The following is a 20,357-nucleotide window of genomic DNA, read 5'->3' as shown; positions in this document are numbered from 1 at the left end:
TTGGCACACCTTACCTAATTTACCTTACCGCCTAGAAGGCTAAGAATAAGAAGTGAGAATCCTTCGCAAGCAACAATGAAAAATAAAAGAACGGTATTAAATGGCGGCCATGAGCATGACCCCCCTGCTGCCATTCGTCAACGAGCAATCCATACCCCCTTTCCCATCATCAATGCCCATCGTGCTATGTATCCATGGACTATATTTAACTATTTATTCGTTTTTTAGAATTTAATTCCTATTCCTATTTATAGCAAGTGATAAAAATAATTATTATATATTATTTAAATAGTAATTTGAATAAATAAATCTCCATTTGTAATCTCTAATAGCAGGCTAATATTTCTCTTTTCTTTTACTTTTCTTTTTAGTTTATGATAATGATTCACACTCTTAATTTTTATTCATTTATTATTTTATTGACTAATTTAATTGGTTTTGAATTTTTTTTTTAAAGGGTTATCTATTGAAAAGTTTTAAAATATTTCAATTTGTTTTATTTAATCATGTCATATATACACTTAAAATTAGTCACTAATTAACTATTACTTACAAAAATACGTATTGATTATTCAATTTTATTGTTCTAGTAACTGATTTTTATTAAAAGTATGTATAAATTAATATATATAATAATTAATTTAGTATCTGATTTTTAATTTACATAAATTATATTTGTTTTTTATTATATAGTAATTTTTAGTATTACAAAGAATTTATAATTGATATAAAAAGAAAATATTAATGGAAAAATCCAATTTTAATAAGGAGTGATGAGGCTTCCACCCACTTTCACAAGGCTTATCTGAAACGAGTATAAATTTCTTCCGTCTATATATATAAAGTTTACACAACAACCTCACAAAGCTAGAGCTCTTGCCTCTTGGTAGTTGGTATTGGTAGTAACAACCCCCAACCTCAAGACAGAAACGAAACGAAAGCGATAAAGAATTGAATCTCATCAATGGAAGTGGCAGTAGCAAGTCCCAGCCCTCCAGGGAGTCCATCAATGATGGATCACTTCGATTTCAATGGCGCAAGGATCTCACCATATCTCAGTGCTCCTTCTTCGCCCCGCCGTTTCGGTGAATACTATAACTTGAGTGCTCCAACCAGCCCTTCCAGGCTTCGCGAGTTTTACTCCGATTTCGATTACTTCACCTCCGCCGCGCCTTCTCCGAGTCTCAACGGCGGCGCTGCTGAGCACGACGACGGTTTTGCGTTTTTTGTTAGCGGTGAGTCGGTGAAGTCCCCTCGCTCGGCGGAAGAGCTCTTCCACGGCGGGAAAATCAAGCCTATGAGGGTGGATGAGTTATTGGAATCTTCTAGAAGCCCGCTCCTACAGCACCAACCGAAGCTGTCTCCGATTGCGCAAGGGAAGAAGGCGATCCGGGAGGCTCTGTCTCCTCGAAAGAAGAGGGATTCCGGCAACGGCAACGGCAACGAGGCGTTTGAGGAGAGAAGGGGAAGAGATCGGACACCCGCAGCGGTTTCTTCTTCGAGTCGGAGAGTGTCGCGGTCGCACTCTCCTTACAGAGTATCCCACTACACGTGGGAAGAAGAGCTCCACCATCATCAGCAATTACAACAAGTGCAGGGTAATAGCAACAAGGAGGATCTGAAATCGGCGGCTTCTCTTTCTTCTTCTTCTTCTTCCTCTTCTTCGAAGAGCTCGAAGAGGTGGAGGTTGAGGGATTTGTTGCTTTTCCGAAGCGCCTCGGAAGGGAGAGGTACCACCAAGGATCCTTTCAGGAAGTACCCTCTTTTCTTCAAGAAGCCCGAAGAAACAGCGAAAGCTTCTTCTTCTTCTTCTTCTTCTTCGAGCTTCAGAAATTCTGAGATGCCACCAAAGTCGAGAAGGAAAGAAGCAGTTTCGGCACATGAGTTGCACTACGCTAGAAAGAAGGCTGAGTCTCAGGATTTGAAGAAGAGAACCTTCTTGCCTTACAAACAGGGCATTTTGGGCAGGTTGGCTGGTTTCGGATCTCCAGCCAGATAGAGATAGATACATACATACATACATACATAGATGCATGCATCATGTTCTGAAAGAATTGAATTCTTTCTTTCTTTTTCTTCTTAGTATTCTTTTGTTTAAATTTTAATATATTGTTTTTTTTTTTGTATCTATGGTCGTGGCTTTCAAGCTTTGTAAACAGAATCGATCTTCTTTTCTTCTTTCAATTGTAATGAAAGACGAGCACAGCATCTTCAATGCTAATCATAACTTCTTCAAATGTATCAAACATTATTTCAACATTCGAATTACTACCGGTGAGTATTTTGTAGAGACAAGCTCATGTGCCACTAATAATGGCGAAGACAGGACAATATGTATGTAATTGCATATATGGGGGCCAGGGCCTAACGACATTATCTGTATTTTGAAAAACGATGCACCACATTCAATTTAAACATAATGACAATGCTTTGTTAGTTTAGACTTCGAGTTTCAAGAAAAGGACAATTCCAAATTACCAACACACCCTTCAAATTGTATGAAAATGGAATGAGATCAGATTAAGGGAATTTTTTGGATGTTGTTCAAGCTGGTTAGTTAAGGTTGTAGTTCTTACTACTAATGTTATAAAAAAAGTCTTTGCTCACCTGCCGCTTCCTACATAATGTCTATCTAATAAGTCATACTTTTAACACATGGGCGTGGCCTTCTCTCTTGGCATTTTCTTCTTTTTGGTCACAACTTGCAAGGCTTTGCCCTTTCTTATGTGCCAAATTCAATAATGCATCATCAAATATCTCTCTCTCCTCTCTCTTGAATCACATGACAAAAGAGAATAATGTTTGCAAAATAATTTGAACTTTCCTCGGAGCACTATATGTAGTATTGTAGTCTATCAATAAATCTTGCAAACGATTAAAAAGAAAATAGCTGATAAATGAAACAATAATTCTTTACTCTCTTTTCAGCTCTCTCTACTTTTTTTTTCCCTGTAATTTTCTTAGCAGGACTGGTATTTCTTACATGTGAAGGTAACTATATATTTAGTGCACGTGAAGTATTTTTTATATTTGATCTTATCCTCACTAGTACATGTGAATATGTTTATCCCCTTGTTCATGTATCGAATGATTTGAATCGAATACATATGGAAAAGGCGGAAATCCAACATTCAATTTGCAACTTTATTATAGAAGGTTAACATAAATCAATTCATACATTACTTATAATATTTGTGTTACGTTGGATAACCGGAAATTAGTGGGTTGAACTTGCTGGGTTGGCCCAATCGTCTGAAGGAGGAAGTCTAAGACTTGCTTGGCGTCAGGGAGCCTCCGTTCGACTACTGTATATGAAAGAAAGAGAGATGGTACCTGCAAAGACACTCCGATGCTTAAGTCAGTAGAGGCCTAGGCAGGTTTTTGAGAGTATTAGAATTTAGAGATACCTGAGAGGTGTCAGTGTATTTATACTGGTGAACCAATAACCACCGTTGAAGTAGTTCCACTTTTTAAGGAGGATAACCGTCCTTTTATCTTAGGAAAGTTGAGATATGGCTCCTGGAAGTGGATTGAGAGATTTTAGGGGCTGTTACTCATTTGAATAAGTATTATCTGCCAGCTAACCTTCGATCCCAACTTTCTCGGAGTGAAGTTTGTGTTAGATCCGACCTCCTTGGAGGAGGTCGGTTACGAGTGGAGGCCAACCTATGGGTTGGGCCCTTTATAATCTATTTGGACCTGGTCTTTAGTGTTGGACCAGGGTATGAACAGTGCCCCTACTCGAGTCCGATCTCTTTTGTTACTGAGTTGGATTCGAGTATTTGAACTCGGGCTTGTAGTCGATATGGTGAGGAACCGACGTGATTTTTCGAAACCGACGTGATTCAAGTTTCTCGACAGTCGCGCCTAATCAAACGTCGCGTCGTTAGAGGTTTTGTATTTACACGTGGGGAGCAGTTACATTGGTAACGGCACATCTCTTTAATGACCACGATGATTTACCATTATGCCCCCGGCGTGTTTATAAATACTTTTCCCTCTCTTTCATTGTTTCGTTTCTGAAAACTTTTTCACTTACACTCTCTGTTCGAAAGAAAGCTTCTTCCTTCTTCGAGTGCTTTAGTTGCGCCTGATCCTCTCCGAAAGTAAAGGTCTGTTCTTCTCCTCTTTTATTATCGAATGCTTTATTTCGCCATTTTTAGAGTAGTGTTCGTGGTGAGTCTAACTGTAAGTCTAGTGACTCTATTTCGAGGGGCTTGCTTTGATCTTTTTTTTAGGGACCCTGTGTTTGATCTTCTTTTATTTTTTCTTTGTAGGTCTCGTTGTCTTTTTACCTACTTCTTTTTCTACAAAAGATGTCTTCTCTCGAGTCCCTTTCACGGTGGGTGGATGTCACTGTCCTAGGAGAAGAACCTTCTGTAGACACTGACTACATTAATGATCTCCGTACCCATCATAAGATTTGTGTTTTTGTTGAAGATGAGCCAAAATACGAGTTGATTGTCTCAGATCCTGAAGACTGGGTTTGTTTTAGGAGGGCTACCAACGATGATCCCTATTTCTTTTTTATGTATGAGAGCCTTTTTACTCGTCTAGGGGTGTGTTTGCCTTTTTCTGATTTTGAGGTAGCGGTTTTGAACCACTGTCGGGTTGCTCCTACTCAACTTCACCCCAATTCTTGGGGTTTTATGAAAATTTATCAGTTTGTCAATCGAGAATTGGACTTCCTGACTTCTCTGAAGATCTTTTTCTATCTTTTTCATATGACTAAGCCCTTCGGTGGGCAAAATAAACAACAGTGAATTTTCTTCCGGGCCATTCAAGATCGAAAAATTTTCAACCTTTTTGATGAGTCTTTTCATAATTTTAAAAGTTTTTTCCTTAAAGTTAAGGCCGTAGCGGGTCACCATCCCTTTTTTCTGGACAGGAATTCTTTTCCTCGTTTTTCCCTTTATTGGTTAGAGGCCTCTCCTATGGATAAATATGGCTTGGATGACCTGGACGAGGTCGAGGAGGCTATTGTGGTGTTCCTCCGAGAAGTTTGCGGGAGGGCCCCTTATCTGGACACGAAGAAGTTCCTCCAAGGGTCTCTAAGATTTGTTCGGGCCCATTTGTTGTTGGCCTTTGATAATTCCCGACTTGGTTTTGGTTGCTTCCAATTTTGAGATCTCTTCGAGTTACTATTTTCGACTTCTTTTGATTTGTGGATTAATTCTTTATTTTCTTCTTTTTCAGAAATGGTGAATAAAGCTTCTAACTCCTCTAACCAGAAGGTCCAAGATGCCAGGAAGAGGTCTCGGGCTCGAGTTGACGGTGCCAGGGCTGCTGGTACTCTTCCTCCTCCTCCTCCTCCTCCTCCTCGTCGCAACTTGGGGACCTCCTCTCGTCCCCTTACGGTATCTTTTTCCTCTACCTCTTCTCTTCCTTCTCCTCCGCCCCGATCTTCTCCTGAACCCGAGAAAAAGAAGCGCAAGACTTCAAAGTTTGGTTCTTTTTCTGGGGAAGCCAATTTTGATGGCCCCAAGTTTGTTCAGAATCATGTCTATTCTTACACTCAGATTAATATGGATGATGCTTCCGTTTGAAACCATCTTAATTGCTTAGTTCAAGGGAGTATTCGTGCGGCGGGGGTATGTACGAAACTCCTTGATATTTTGGAGAAGACTCCCCTTAGCTCTTTGGGTTCTGCCCAAAAGATGGAAGAGCTTGAGGGGAGAATTTTCCTTTATCAAGAGAAGGAGAAGAGGCTGAAGGGGGAGGTCGCCGAGTTGAAGGAGGAGAAGGATCGACTTCGGGAGAGGGAGAAGAAATTGATGGGCCAGTGCGCCATGGCGGAAGGCCTTAAGGAGAAGGCAGAGCAGAACTATATCAGGCTCTTTGGGGAGAACCTTGACTTAAAGAAAAAGCTGGCAGGGTGTCGGGAGGCTTTCCAAGATTTGGAGGACTCAGTGGCTGAGGGTGCGGAGGAGGCCTGGAGGGTCTTTAAGGAACAAGTCGGAGTTATTGCTCCCGACTTGGACCTTTCTCCTTTAGACCTTGACAAGATTGTAGTGGATGAGGCTATTGTCTTTCCTCTCTGACCTGAGACTGATTCAAATTTGAAGACTAGGGGACAGAGAATAATGGAGTATCCTCCGCGACAAAGGGGTCTTCCGAGTTCTTCGGGGGTTCGCCCTCAAGGTCTTGAACAACCTACTCCGTCCTCCCTTGTTGTTGCTCCAACTTCTCTCCCTGCTGACCCTCTTTCTGGTGGCGATGGTCCTTCTTCTGGTGGTGTTGATCCTCCTTTCAATTGATATTTGGTTACTGGGGCCCGGCCTGTAGGCTCCTTGTTTTTTAAACAATTTTATATTTTGTTTGCTGTTGTGGTGGTTGGTTCCTGACATTTTCTGGCCTTTTATGGCCTTTAACAAAAAATGCCTTTAATTTTTGTTCCCCCCTTTTTTGGATAAGGGGTTTAAATTATCTCTGGTGTGTGTATGCTTTTTTGTTCTTGCTTTTAGGTTTTTTTCGAAAAATTAAAACCTTTTTGATCTTTTTGCTGAAAGCCTCTTATTTATGGACAGGCTGTGTCTAAGTTATCTTTGACTTTGTGAAGACTTGAGATAGTTTCTACCTTTTTTGATGGCTTTCTTTTATCCCTTTTTGTATTCCTTGTGAACTCAAATTTTCTTATTTGAATTGTGAGTAACTTAGGTTATTTTTGCGATGCATTTCATTTTTCTGGGTTTTACGACTTATTAGTCGTTATCCTTCCGAGTTATATGACCAGCTTTTATAGTCTATTTACACCGACTTGTACCTTGTCATTTTATCCTGACGACCAGTTAGGTCGGTCATGAGATTTTCACGTTTTGTCGAGCTTAAGTTGGCGCGTTTCGTAGGAAAAATAATAATAAAATTTATAAAGAGATATGAAAAAGGAAAGATCTTTTATTTATTTGTATAGGTACCTTTTGCTACTAAGGGGTTTAAGAATTGTTGCCCTTAGTTTCCACTTTGATGCCTCATTAAAATCCCCTTCAAGAAAACCTTTTTTTTTTTTTGGGAAAAAACCATAAAGTCGGGAAAAAAGAGTACACCAGGGAGTGGAGTTCGCTTTTAATTGTAGTACCTTTTCATATTACAAGCATGCCACGACCTAGGTAATTCGGTGCCGTTCAAGTCGGTCACCTTGTAGTAGCCTTTTCCTAGGACCTCACTAATTTTATATGGTCCTTTCCAGTTGGCAGCAAACTTTCCATCTCCAGATTTGTTAACTCCAATGTCGTTTCTGATTAGGATCAAATCATTTGGAGCAAAGCTTCTTCGAATGACTTTCTTGTTGTATCTGTTCGTCATTCTTTGCTTCAGCGCTGCTTCTTTTATCTGGGCCTGTTCTCGGATTTCAGGGAGTAGCTCAAATTCTTGTTTGTGTCCTTGTACGTTGCCAACTTCGTCGTAGAAGCTCACCCTTGGACTTTGCTCGTTGATTTCAACTGGTATCATGACTTCTATGCCATAAGCAAGTCAGAAGGGTGTTTCTCCTGTGGCAGACTGAGGTGTAGTCCGATAAGCCCATAGTACTTGAGGGAATTCTTCAGCCCATGCTCCCTTAGCTTCTTGTAATCTTTTCTTCAGTCCAGCCAGTATGACCTTGTTAGCCGCCTCGGCTTGCCCATTTGCATGTGGGTGTTCTACCGAGGTAAACTGGTGCTTGATCTTCAGGCTGGCTACCAGGTTTCTGAAGGTGGAGTCGGTGAACTGAGTCCCATTATCCATGGTGATGGAGTGGGGTACCCCATACCTAGTGATAATATTTTGTAGAGGAATTTCTAACTTCTCTGGGCTGTGATGGTGGCTAATGGTTCTGCTTCTATCCACTTCGTGAAGTAGTCTACTCCCACTATTAGATATTTCACTTGTCCAGGTGCCTGGGGAAAGGGTCCTAGTAGCTCCAATCCCCATTTTGCAAAGGGGCATGGAGAAGTTATGCTAATGAGATCCTCGAGGGGAGCAACGTGGAAGTTCGCATGCATCTGGCAAGGCTGACACCTTTTTACGAACTCGGTGGCATCTTTTTGCAAGGTCGGCCAGTAGAATCCTACTCAGATAACTTTCCTAGTTAATGACCTTGCTCCTAGATGATTTTCGCAGATACCATTATGGACCTCTTCTAAGACTTATGTTGTCCTTGAGGTCGGGACGCATTTTAACAATGGTGTGGATATCTCCCTTTTATAGAGGATATTTTTCACCAGAGTGTAGTGTTGTGCTTCCCTCTGAATTTTTTTGGCCTCTTTTTCCTCTTTGGGTAGGATGTCGAATTTCATGTATTCGATTAGTGGGTTCATCCATCCGAGGTCTAATCCAGATACTTCAAGGACGTCCTGTTTGGCCTCTATTTTTGAGATAGAGGGCTCCTGGAGAGTTTCTTGTATCAGGCTTCTATTGTTCCCTCCTGGCTTGGTACTAGCTAGGTTGGAGAGGGCGTCTGCTCTGCTATTGAGATCCCGAGTAATGTGTTTAACTTCGGTCTCTACAAAATGCCTAAGATGCTCCAAGATTTTGTCTAGGTACTGATGAGCGGATATTTTATACGCTTTTTGGAGGTAATTTCATGTAGATTTTAGTATGTTTTAGTTAGTTTTTAGTAGATTTTTATTATTTTTTAGGAAAAAGTCATATTTCTGGACTTTACTATGAGTTTGTGTGTTTTTCTATGATTTCAAGTATTTTCTGGCTGAAATTGAGGGAGCTGTGCAAAAATCTGATTCATGCTGAATAAGGACTGCTGATGTTGTTAGATTCTGACCTCCCTGCACTCGGAATGGATTTTTTGGAGCTACAGGAGTCCAATTGGCGAGCTCTCAATTGGGTTGGAAAGTCGACATCCAGGACTTTCCAGCAATATATAATAGTTCATACTTTGCGCAAAGATAGACGACGTAAACTGGCGTTCAACGCCAGTTCCATGTTGCAGTCTGGCGTTCAGCGCCAGAAACAGGTTACAAGTTGGAGTTCAACGCCAGAAATAGGTTACAACCTGGCGTTCGACTCCAGAAACAGCCCAGGCACGTGAGAAGATTAAGTCTCAGCCCCAACACACACCAAGTGGGCCCCAGAAATGGATTTCTGCACTATTCATCTTAGTTTACTTTCAATTGAGCTTCCGAGATCCTTTCAATTGAGATTGAGAAGTCGGAATTCTCACTGCGGTGACCAAACAGCTTCCAAGATCCTTTCAATTGAGCTTGACACCAATCCTTGCACCTCAAATTGAAGTGCGAAACCTCATTGAATCTTGCATACCAGCTCTGAGTGCGAGTCATTTCTCGTTTGCTTTTAAAGCCGCAAAGAGCTCTAAGCTGGCCATCTGTCTCAAGTAAACCATATTCAAGTGGAAAAGTAAAGATGAAAGTCAAGAATTTTACCCACTAGAAGTTCGTATTGGGTGGTAATGGCCGTGGGATAGGTGTTTCCGGTGGTTCTGCAAGACTTACTCCCTTGTGGTCTTCAGTGAATTCCTCCACTTCTTGGCAATTTTCTTCCACTTCAACTATGTCTTGATCAAGGTCACCGGTATCTTCTTCATCACTCGAGTCATAATTGGGAGGTTGAGAGAAGTCGACCTCTGTATCATCTTCATATTCACTTGGGGAAGATTCTTCTGTCGCAAAGAATTCACTTGCGGATGCAAGAGCATTACTAGAAGAACTTGAGTGGTGACTATCATCATCAAGAAAACATGAGTCTTGGGTCATTCCATCCAGTTCCTCATAAGATACCTGCCTTGCGGATTGTACACTATCCTTCTTAGCATTAATTGTAACGTCCTTGACGGAATTCTCCACAACTCTGGCTTCCTGCGGAGGTTCAGCATCTCCTAAATCTTCAACTAACTCTTCTTCTTCTACAATGACAGCGTCCTCTACTTGTTTCAGTATGAAGTTATGCTCTATGTTATCCACTGGAGCTTCTTGTGTCTTCTTCACAATACATTCTTCATTAGATTCCCCACATGATGCCATGGGAGTCTGTTGAGTGTCCAAACGTCTGGAAGATAATTGATTTATCGCTTGCTCCAATTGATGAAAGGTTGCATTGAACTGGTTTACTGATTCCTCGAAGCGAACCTGTGATTCTTGGCTTGATGGATATGGACATGGTGCATAAGGGAGTGGTGGTTCTTGGGAGTAATTGGATTGGCGTTGGGGTGAATAAGGATCATGTGGTAGTGAATGGTGAAAAGAAGCTTGTGAGTGTAGTGGTTCGAAGTTATGTCGAGAGGATGGTCTCTAAGCACAGGGTGGGGCTTGTTGGTAGTTACAAGGCGGTCCACCAAATCTATCAATTGGGCATGCATTGTAAAATGGTCTTTGTCCATGATATCTAGGAGGACGTTGTTGCCTAAAGGGGTGATCAGATCCTCTTGGCTCCATCCATCTTTGATTGCTTAGACCTTGATGCATAGTCCTGTTATAGCTTCCATTCCTTGCAAAAAAATTAGAACCAAACTCAAAGCGAGATGCGTGAGAATTCATAGTAGCTATCAGAAATAAGAGGGAAGAGAGAAAACAAATAAACAAGTAAAAGAAAAATATTTACAATAACCAATAATAAGGCACACGTTTGCAATTCCCCGGCAACGGCGCCATTTTGACGTCAGGATTTTTGCTAGTAAAAAATTTTATAAAGTCGCGTTGTAAGTATAGATTCTGAACCAACAAAAATCCCTTTGTACAAACGTTTTGGTTGTCACAAGTAACAAACCCCTAAATAAATTGATAACCGAAGTATTTAAACCTCGGGTCGTCTTCTCAAGGAATTGCAGGGAGGTGTGTTCTTATTATTGGTTATGAGTTTTGTAAATTAGGGGTTTTGAGAATGAGGAACAAGTATGATAAATGACAAATAAAATAAATAAATGACTGTAAAATAAACTCTTGGCAAGGTATGAGAAATTGGAAGTCCTATTCTAGTTATCCTTATCAATGATGATGAAAATTGAATCTTAATTCCACTTAGTTAACCTTTGCTAGTGCGAAGGAAGGTCAAGTGGCTAATTAGTTTGATCTTCAAATCCTAGTTAATTCCTAGAAAAAGATTGGGATTATAGAAGTTCAAGCTAATTAGCAAAGATAGCGATTATCGATCACGTTGAGTTTGATAACTCAAGAGTTACTGATTTCTTAACCAAAGGCATGAATGTAGAAAGCTAAATTAAAATCATAAATATCTGGAATACCTCAAATAACATTAATTCAAAGCAGTCAAATCTAACATGGAAAATATTCATAAGCCAATTGGGCAATATAAATCAAACATAAATAAAAGCATTAAAGTATCTCAAAGTAGAAGAGAGGTCAAAATAAAGGAATATTGAACCTGATGTGAAGAGTTGAATTAAATCCTTAATTTCTAAAAAAAATCCTAATTTCTAAATACTAAGAGAGAGGAGAGAACCTCTCTCACTAAAACTACATCTAAACTATGAAAAGTAACTAATTGGCCAGCTCTCCCCTCCTTTCGGATGCATTCTCCCACTTCATAACCTCTGGTCTGTGTTTTCTAGACTTGGATTTAGGTCAAAAAGGGCTTCAGAAATCGCTGGGATCGCTTTCTATAATTTCTGGTGTGTGGCTTCTGTCACGTGTCCGCGTGGGTCACGCGGTCGCGTCATGTGGAATTTTTCTTGTCACGCGGTCGCTTCAGTCATGGGTCCGCGTCATATGCGTTTCGCTTGTGGCGCGCGATCACGTCAATCATGCGATCGCGTCATTGCCATTTCGCGCTGGCATGCGGCCGCGTCGCCCATGCGATCGCGTCGTTGCCAGTTTCTTTAAAAACTCCGTTTTATGCTTTCCTTCCATTTTCGCATGTTTCCTTTTCATCCTTTAAGTCATTCTTGCCTTAGAAGATCTGAAATTACTCAACACACGAATCACGGCATCGAATGGCAGTAAAAGATAATTAAAATTAATACTTTTAAAGTCTAGAAAACATGTTTTTCACATACATCTCATAATAAGGAAGGGAAGGTAAAACCATGCAATTTCACATGCATAAGTGGGTGAAGGATTGAATAAAACACTTAAATTCAGCACAAATTATATCATAAAATATGGGTTTATTAATGCCGTAAATAGTTTTTGGGTGAATTTTTTGCTTTCTACTACTTTGCTAAATAAAATTCCAACCTTTTTCACTCTGGTGTTATGATACAGGTACTGCCAAAATGGTTATGATCGTGTTTTGGAGCTATATGAGGTGATGAAGAGCTTTGGTGTGGAACCAGATAGTGTGATTTTCTGTACTGTGCTTTCTGCTTGTGGTCATGCTGGGAATTTAAGCTATGGAAAAGCAATCCATGAGCTAATTCGGAAAAGAGATCTGGTTCTTGACTCTCACTTACAGAGGGCCTTAATTAACATGTATGCAAACTGTGGTGCAATGGATTTGGCTCGAAAGTTGTATGATGAATTCTCCACAAAACACTTGGTCGTTTCTACTGCAATGCTTTCAGGATATGCAAAGCTTGGAATGGATAAAGAGGCTCGTATGATATTTGACGAGATGATTGAAAAGGACTTGGTGTGTTGGAGTGCAATGATATCTGGTTATGCTGAGAGTGATCAGCCTCACGAGGCTCTTAAATTGTTTGATGAAATACAGCTGCGCAGAATAGTTCCTGATCAGATAACAATGTTGAGTGTCATTTCTGCTTGTGCTCATGTTGGTGCGCTTGAAAAAGCAAAATGGGTTCATACATATGTAGATAAAAATGGGTTTGGAAGAGCTCTGTCTGTCAACAATGCTCTAATTGATATGTATGCCAAGTGTGGGAGCTTGGACAGAGCAAGAGAGGTATTTAAGAACATGCCAAGAAAAAATGTGATATCTTGGTCCAGTATGATCAATGCTTTTGCCATGCATGGGGATGCGCATAGTGCCATAAACCTCTTCCATAGGATGAAAGAAGAACATGTTACGCCCAACGGTGTTACATTTATTGGTGTACTTTACGCATGCAGTCATGCGGGTTTGGTTGAAGAGGGCCAGAACTTCTTTTCATCCATGATTGATGAGCATGGCATCTCTCCCAAGCTTGAGCACTATGGTTGCATGATCAACCTGTATTGTAGAGCCAGCCTCTTGAGGAAAGCAATTGAGTTTATTGAGACAATGTCTTTCGCTCCAAATGTTATCATTTGGAAATCCCTTATGTCTGCTTGTCAAGTGCACGGTGAGGTTGAATTAGGTGAATTTGCAGCCAAACGACTTCTTGAGATAGAACCTGATCATGATGGAGCCCTTGTAGTTTTGTCAAACATTTATGCTAAAGAAAGAAGATGGGATGATGTTGGATTGATAAGGAAATCGATGAGTCACAGAGGCATCTCCAAGGAGAGGGCATGCAGTAGGATTGAAATGAATAATGAGGTGCACGAGTTCATGATGGCCGATAAAATATATATGAGAAATTAGGTGAAGTAGTGAGTGAATTGAAGCTAATTGGCTACACACCAAGTACCTCAGGAATTTTGGTTGATATAGAAGAGGAAGAGAAGAAAGAACTAGTTCTTTGGCATAGTGAGAAATTAGCATTATGTTATGGGCTAATAAGTGGGAGGAAAGAGTCATCATGTATTCGCATAGTTAAAAATCTCAGAATATGTGAGGATTGTCATATCTTCATGAAGTTGGTTTCGAAAGTGTATCAAATAAAGATGATTGTGAGAGATAGAACTAGGTTTCACCATTGCAAAGGTGGTGTCTGTTCTTGTAGAGACTATTGGTGACTTTTATATCATTTTTTTTTCTTTGTAAATTAAACTATAGTATCATATATTTTCATCTTCATTGGTAGACCTACCTTGCAAATACAACAGCATACATTGGTTGTTTGAGTCAAAACCATCACACACTGATTTTGATATATTCCGATGCGTGTTATATTATTTTTTCAAGAAAGTATTGTTGAAATAATATTTTATTCTTTATAAATATGAGGGCCGTTTAAATATTGGTTATTTGAAGGCAACCGGTGACGGAAGTAGAAAATTATAATAGTGGGATAAAAATAATATATTAGGAATATATTAGTTAGTCAAATTTTTAATAAATATAATTAACACATTAAAAATATATTAATTTATGTTAAAAGTATTTTTTTTATTTCAATGTTTGGCATTGTTGTGTGATACGTTTATTATTAATACCAGTGTCTTATTAAGTATTCTATATCTATCAAATTATATTTTTATTGATTATTTTTTATACAATACAACAAAAAAGTATAGTTCAATAACTAAAGAATTTATAAGAAATATAACTCGAATTAACTAATTTTAAATTTATACGAAAATTGTGTGAGAGACAAAAAATTTGTGAAAAAAAATAAAAATTTAAATCAAACAACCACAATTCTCTTCATATATATATATAGGTATAGATAAAATAATTTCTCTTTTTATATTATGCAAATATTTAAATAATTTGTTAGCATTTAATTGTAAAATTGACATTTTTTTAATATTTATGGTAAAAACTTTTCGACAAAAATAATTATTATATGTTCGACTAAAACTAAATTAAATAAAACAATAAAACATAAATAAGTAATTAATATATATATTATATTTAAAAGAGGAGTGTTAGGGAGCTAGCAACTTTTGTATTTTCTAACTATTAATTGGCCATTAATAGTATTTTTAATGGTGTGAGATTATATTCAATGGTAAAAGATCATTCAATTTTTTTTGATGGTTAAGTACTGATTACAAAACAAAAAAGTTACTGACCATGTAGACTATTTCTATTTAAAAAGCTATTAAATACTAATAATCTTATTTATATTTGAAAAGTTATATTTGACTTTAGAGAATTAGCTAATTGAATTATTATTTTTTTTGGTATTATTTGTTTTTAAATATATATGATATAATAATTTTTATCATTGTATTAATATTTAATAACAACTTAGGCCTTAGCTAACCTTCCATTCGAAGTCAAATAAAACCGAAAAGAAAAAGAAAGCCGAGACTTTGAATGTTGGGGAGGGGGCTTGGAAGACTTAGGGATTTTTTTATAAATATAAAAGAATGATAAAAGGATGATGAAACTAACCAAGTTGGGTTGGTCTAGTAGTTAGCTCACTAGTCCGCTTAAGTAAGTGTCGGGGGTTCGAATCCCTGTCGGGTTGGGGGATACAGTGAAACTTGTTTGGCTATCTGTGTCATCTGACAAAATTTTAAGAATGTTTTTGTGTATTAATTATTTTTTGCAAACTAAAGTGTTCGTTTTTAAATTTTGTAGAGACTAATTTAAATAATTATTCTAAAAGTTTTCATGTATTGCATAGTATTTATACTAAAAAAGTTTTAAAAATATAAAAATAAAACGCCATCTTTATAATTCTTTGTATACAATAAGTCTAAGTCAATTAATATCATTTTTAACATATATCTTGTACTTATATATACCTATTATAAATTTATCGTAAAATTTTCTTAAATTTTTCTTGGCAATATTTTTTCTGTTTACGTATTTTTTATTTTATTATAAGTATGTGTTAGATAAAAAAAATATTATTTAGGAAAGAAAAAATTTTATTTAAAGAAATTATTATAGATTAATTTATGCTATGTTATTTATTTTTAATTAATTTTAGTTTAAATTATTTTACAGTTCAATTGTTTCTGAAATTTTCAATTGACAGTAAATAAAAGAAAAGGCGTGACAACAATTGCTAAAACTATTAACTCATTTTCAATTCTCCAAAATAAATTATATTTGGAAAAGTGATGAAAAAGTCTTTTTATCTTTCTAAAAAATAAAAATAAATAAATAAAAGATGATAATTATTATAAAAAAATTAAAAATTAATATTTAATTTTTAAAATATAAAAATAAATCATTATTAAATATTTAAAATTTATCATAAAAATTAAATTAAACAAAAATTATAAACACGATAAAAATCGCCATAAAAGATTGCCGTCCCTTCTCGCTCTGCACTCGTCGCTTGGTCTAGTGCCCTATCCAAGCCAAAGACCCCCAAAGTCTCAATTCCATTAACCAAAATCTCCAGTTCGTAAACCCTAATTGTCACCAAATCAAGAAGATCAATGTGGGCAGCTTCCTGCCTTGCGTCATGCTGTGCCGCGTGCGCATGCGACGCGTGCCGGACTGTCGTTTCGGGAATCAGCCGCCGTTCAGCGAGGATCGCCTACTGCGGCCTGTTCGCCTTCTCCCTCGTCGTCGCATGGATCCTCCGCGAAGTCGCTGCTCCTTTGATGGAGTCTCTTCCTTGTAACTCTTCGCTTCTTCAATTTCACTTTTTTCCCCTCTTTTCTTTATTTCTTTCCAGTCGTGTTCGTGTTTTACAATTTATTTGTTTTATGTTTTTTTTTTCGCTTCTCGAATGTACCAAAGATTTGGCAAAATTTGAATTAATCCTGATTTTGGCAATTTCTGTTGGACATTATGTTTTGTTTGATCACATTACTGATATGTGTATTACTTTTTGGGATTTGAATGAAATTTTATTGTGTTTCATTTTTAGTTTTATTGTTTGTTGTGGCAATTGCATGTGCAATTTTTGGGCAGTACGTATAGTTGGAAACAAGATATACTCACTTGATTGGTAACTGATGAAGTGAGAAATTGAGGGTTTAAATCACCTTGAATTTATAACTTCCATCATATCTGACCCCAATATCTTTCAAGGTGATTAGAGTAACTTTTTCACCTTGCCAACCTCCTCACTTGGAGCTTGATCTTTTGATCATTATAAGTGTTAAAACTTAAAAGGTTTATTTATGAATTCTGAGATTGATTACTGTCAAAGTCAAATAGTTTGGAAAGTATTTAGTTGGATCATTTTGAAAAAAATTATAAATTTATCTCTCAGATGGATTTTGAATCTATGTATTTCTTTTGTTAGTAATTCTTTAGAAATTAGCTTTTGTCAATGATCTGTTATTTTATAGAACCCAAATGCTTACTTTTTCGGGCTTCCTTTTTCATCTCCTGGCGTGTTATTGCTAGCAGATAAGTGGTTACTGGGTTGATGATTTTGCTTAGGTTAACTGGATGGTCAGATATGATGATGACGATGTCCTAACTCCTTATTATGTGATGAGGAAACTAATGTACTTGGTACTTGTTGTAGGGATCAATCACTTTAAACATACCCCTAGCAGAGAATGGTTTGAAACAGATGCAGTTTTGCGAGTTAGCTTGGGGAACTTTCTCTTTTTCACTATTCTAGCAGTTCTAATGATTGGCGTCAAGAACCAGAAGGATCCTCGTGATGGTTTGCATCACGGAGGTTGGATGATGAAAATAATTTGTTGGTTCCTTCTGGTAATCTTTATGTTTTTCCTTCCAAATGAGCTCATCAGCTTTTATGGTAAGTGTTTCTTCTAAAATTTTTTTATCTATGTAGTTGAGCTGATTCCTTATACTTAAGTAACTTGACTACCAGGCGACACTAATTTTCTTGATTGATATCATATATGAGGGCTTATCACACACTTAAAAGTGTTGGTTTGAAGAGCCTGAGGTTATTGGAAAATGGACATTGCATCTTGAATGAAAAGTGGAAAATGTAGATAAAGATTTTCTAAGTTGTTTAGCAAACTGGAATACTATCAATTTATTGCTTTGAGTCCTGAATATTTTTTTCCCGTAACTAATATATGAATGTTTAAATCATCCTATGACTTTCTTTAATTTCCCAGTTTAGTGATTCCTTCTTTGATCCATGTAAAGATAACTCAATTTTTAAATTTGCTGTTGACAATGTCACACCGGCCCCCCCTTTTTAACCCCACCTTGAGACTGCTTATGTAAGCTTTTGAATAAATCTTAACTTGATTGGTAAAAGCAAACAAGAGAATATGATAAATGTTGCAAATGAGGTTGTTGAAATGGATTAGTGGGAAGACAACTAGATAGGATTATGAATGAGTACACCATACAAAGTGGGACAATGCCAATTTTAGGGATGGAAAAGTCTCTTCTCAAGTAGTTTTCATCTATTTGGAGAAGACCTTTAGAGGTCATACTCCTAGTAAGGTGATTGGACTAGACAAAGGAGTTCTATAGCTAGAGAGACCCAAAAAAGTATAGGAGGATTATTAAATATTTATATGCTAATTATTTAAGCATGGATATGATTCTTAATAGAGCCTTATGGCCTCATTTGATCTAACCTTCTGGGGCAAGGCGTAGCTGTTGCCTAGTTTGACAAGCTTTTTTCCTATAGGTTTTGCATGTAATTTATTTCATTGTTTATGATTATCTTGAAGTATGTTCTCTTTGCAGAAACCATATCGAAGTTTGGCTCGGGTATGTTTCTTCTAGTTCAAGTTGTGCTCTTGTTAGATTTTGTTCATCGATGGAATGACACCTGGGTTGGATATGATGAACAATTCTGGTTAGTTTTAGACGTTGTTTGACATCTGTGATAGCTGTGGCTTTTCTTGACATTATATATTTACATGAGGATTTTCAGTATTTAAATGTTCTTTTTCATACAGGTATGTTGCTCTGTTTGTGGTTTCACTTGTTTGTTATGTGTCTTCATTTGTGTTCTCGGGAGTTCTTAAACTTCTTCACACCATCTGGACAAGACTGTGGAATCAATACCTTCTTTATTACAATGACCCTCCTTCTTGCATTTGTTTTTGCTATTGTTGCTTTGCACCCTGCGGTAAGTTATTGACTTTGCATTGCACTTAACCACTTCTAATTTGGTTTCCTTTTAATATATATTGAATGCTTGTTTGTCAGTTGTCTTTTCCTATGATATTTGATATCACATCTTGAAACTTGGGAGGTTCTAAAGGTTACTGTTTCCGTTTTCACTTTTAACTTCAAAACAGGGAAAAATATTATCCTGTGCAAGTTCATATGTAATCTGTTATTCTGTTATGGTGTTATGTTCTAAACCTGGTCTTATCTGCTGTTTTTATCATATCGATTCAATTCAATGTTTTTTATGGATTGAGAATTTCATGAAGATGACATACGTTCCTTCCTGTTGGCTTAGGATGCTATTGAAGTTTTAGATTTGGTTGAAGGATTAATTAGTGGATCATAATCTTGTATGCAAAAATAGTTTTATGCTATATAACAAATATGCATAAGTATTCATGATTGTAGATGTAAATGTGTCTGCAATTGAGGTCTTTGAATTATTTTTGTATACAGGTAAATGGGAGCATTCTGCCTGCTTCAGTAATTTCATTATACTGTACTTATCTCTGCTATAGTGCATTGTCTAGTGAACCCCGAGATTACGAGTGCAATGGCCTTCACAAACACTCAAAAGCCGTTTCAACTGGCACCCTTACTTTGGGCTTGCTTACGACAGTTCTATCTGTTGTGTATTCTGCTGTGCGTGCTGGATCTTCTGCCACAGTGCTTTCCCCACCAAGCTCTCCTCGTGCTGGTAAATTCTCAAAATCTAATATTTTTCATGATATGCCATACTCATATTCATAAGTATATATCTGAACATGGAATCCAATCATATGGATATATGATAGCCGTGGAGCTGAATTTTATTTTTTTGATGTTGATGCCATGAAGAACGTAACTATTTATAATATTGTACTTGATGAGCATCAATTCCCCACGATATTAAATATCTGCCGCCATTATGGTGATTATGCAGGGAAGCCTTTGCTTCCGCTGGATGGAAAGGAGGAAGTTGAGAATGAGAAAGCAAAGCCGGTTACATATTCATATGCCTTTTTCCACTTGATTTTCTCTCTTGCGAGCATGTATTCTGCAATGCTTCTGACAGGTTGGTCAACTTCTGTTGGAGAGACTAGGAAGTTGGTTGATGTCGGGTGGCCTTCTGTGTGGGTTCGGATTGTCACTTGCTGGGCTACTGCTCTTCTCTACTTATGGTCACTTATGGCACCAATTATGTTCCCAGAAAGGGAGTTTTAACTCTAAATGCCATTCTCCCCAGTTTCAAGGTTTATGGGGAAAGGTTATGTAACTTAACATACTTGCTGCAGATGTGTTGCCTCCATTATCTGTAATTAAATAATATGTATGGTATGCATCTACGTCAACATAACGGGAGAAACGTGTGTAATGAATGACAACTTTGAATGGGGTGTGTATGGTGAAAATATTGTGGCGAATACTATGGTGTCTAAAAGTGGTGCCTATTTACTAAAAATGTTAAAAAATAATATTTAATGTAAAAGATATAACAATAAATAATTTTTAAAATATCAAAACTTATTACAAAAGGTAAGTTAGGCAAAATTTAAGCATTAACTTATAGGCACCATACTATTAGGCACCATACTATTGGCTAATATTTGTATCCCGAAAAAGTATTAACTTTGTGGTTTGACTTAACTTATGAACCATTGGGAAGATACACC

General features: G+C 37.5%; 3 protein-coding genes across 3 annotated transcripts; all 3 read left to right on the top strand.

The window, feature by feature from the left end:
• The first annotated feature begins 708 nt into the window (after positions 1–708).
• LOC112705818 (uncharacterized) lies at positions 709–2,221 on the top strand. Its single transcript, XM_025756779.3, has one exon. It carries the CDS (start codon positions 965–967, stop codon positions 1,997–1,999), a length of 1,035 nt encoding a protein of 344 aa, XP_025612564.1. The 5' UTR covers positions 709–964; the 3' UTR covers positions 2,000–2,221.
• Positions 2,222–12,162: 9,941 nt separating this feature from the next.
• LOC112704925 (pentatricopeptide repeat-containing protein At4g14820-like) lies at positions 12,163–13,804 on the top strand (the record flags this gene model as incomplete). The annotated part of the gene is given in 2 exon segments (XM_072200443.1): positions 12,163–13,408; positions 13,411–13,804. Coding segments are annotated over 2 exon segments (1,578 nt in total), but the record flags the coding sequence as incomplete, so codon positions are not given.
• Positions 13,805–15,943: 2,139 nt separating this feature from the next.
• Positions 15,944–20,076, top strand: LOC112705816 (uncharacterized). The gene is given in 7 exon segments (XM_072200446.1): positions 15,944–16,254; positions 17,117–17,356; positions 18,274–18,385; positions 18,489–18,560; positions 18,562–18,661; positions 19,162–19,402; positions 19,628–20,076. Coding segments are annotated over 7 exon segments (1,230 nt in total). The 5' UTR covers positions 15,944–16,070; the 3' UTR covers positions 19,909–20,076.
• Positions 20,077–20,357: the final 281 nt, after the last annotated feature.

Source organism: Arachis hypogaea, chromosome 8 (genome assembly GCF_003086295.3).
Source record: "Arachis hypogaea cultivar Tifrunner chromosome 8, arahy.Tifrunner.gnm2.J5K5, whole genome shotgun sequence".
Taxonomy (NCBI): domain Eukaryota; kingdom Viridiplantae; phylum Streptophyta; class Magnoliopsida; order Fabales; family Fabaceae; genus Arachis; species Arachis hypogaea.
This window is presented reverse-complemented; position numbering and strand designations above follow the sequence as displayed.

What these genes read in the sequence shown, in the direction of transcription:
- LOC112705818 (XM_025756779.3), top strand. Translation starts at nt 965, where the DNA reads ATGGAAGTGGCAGTAGCAAGTCCCAGCCCTCCAGGGAGTCCATCAATG.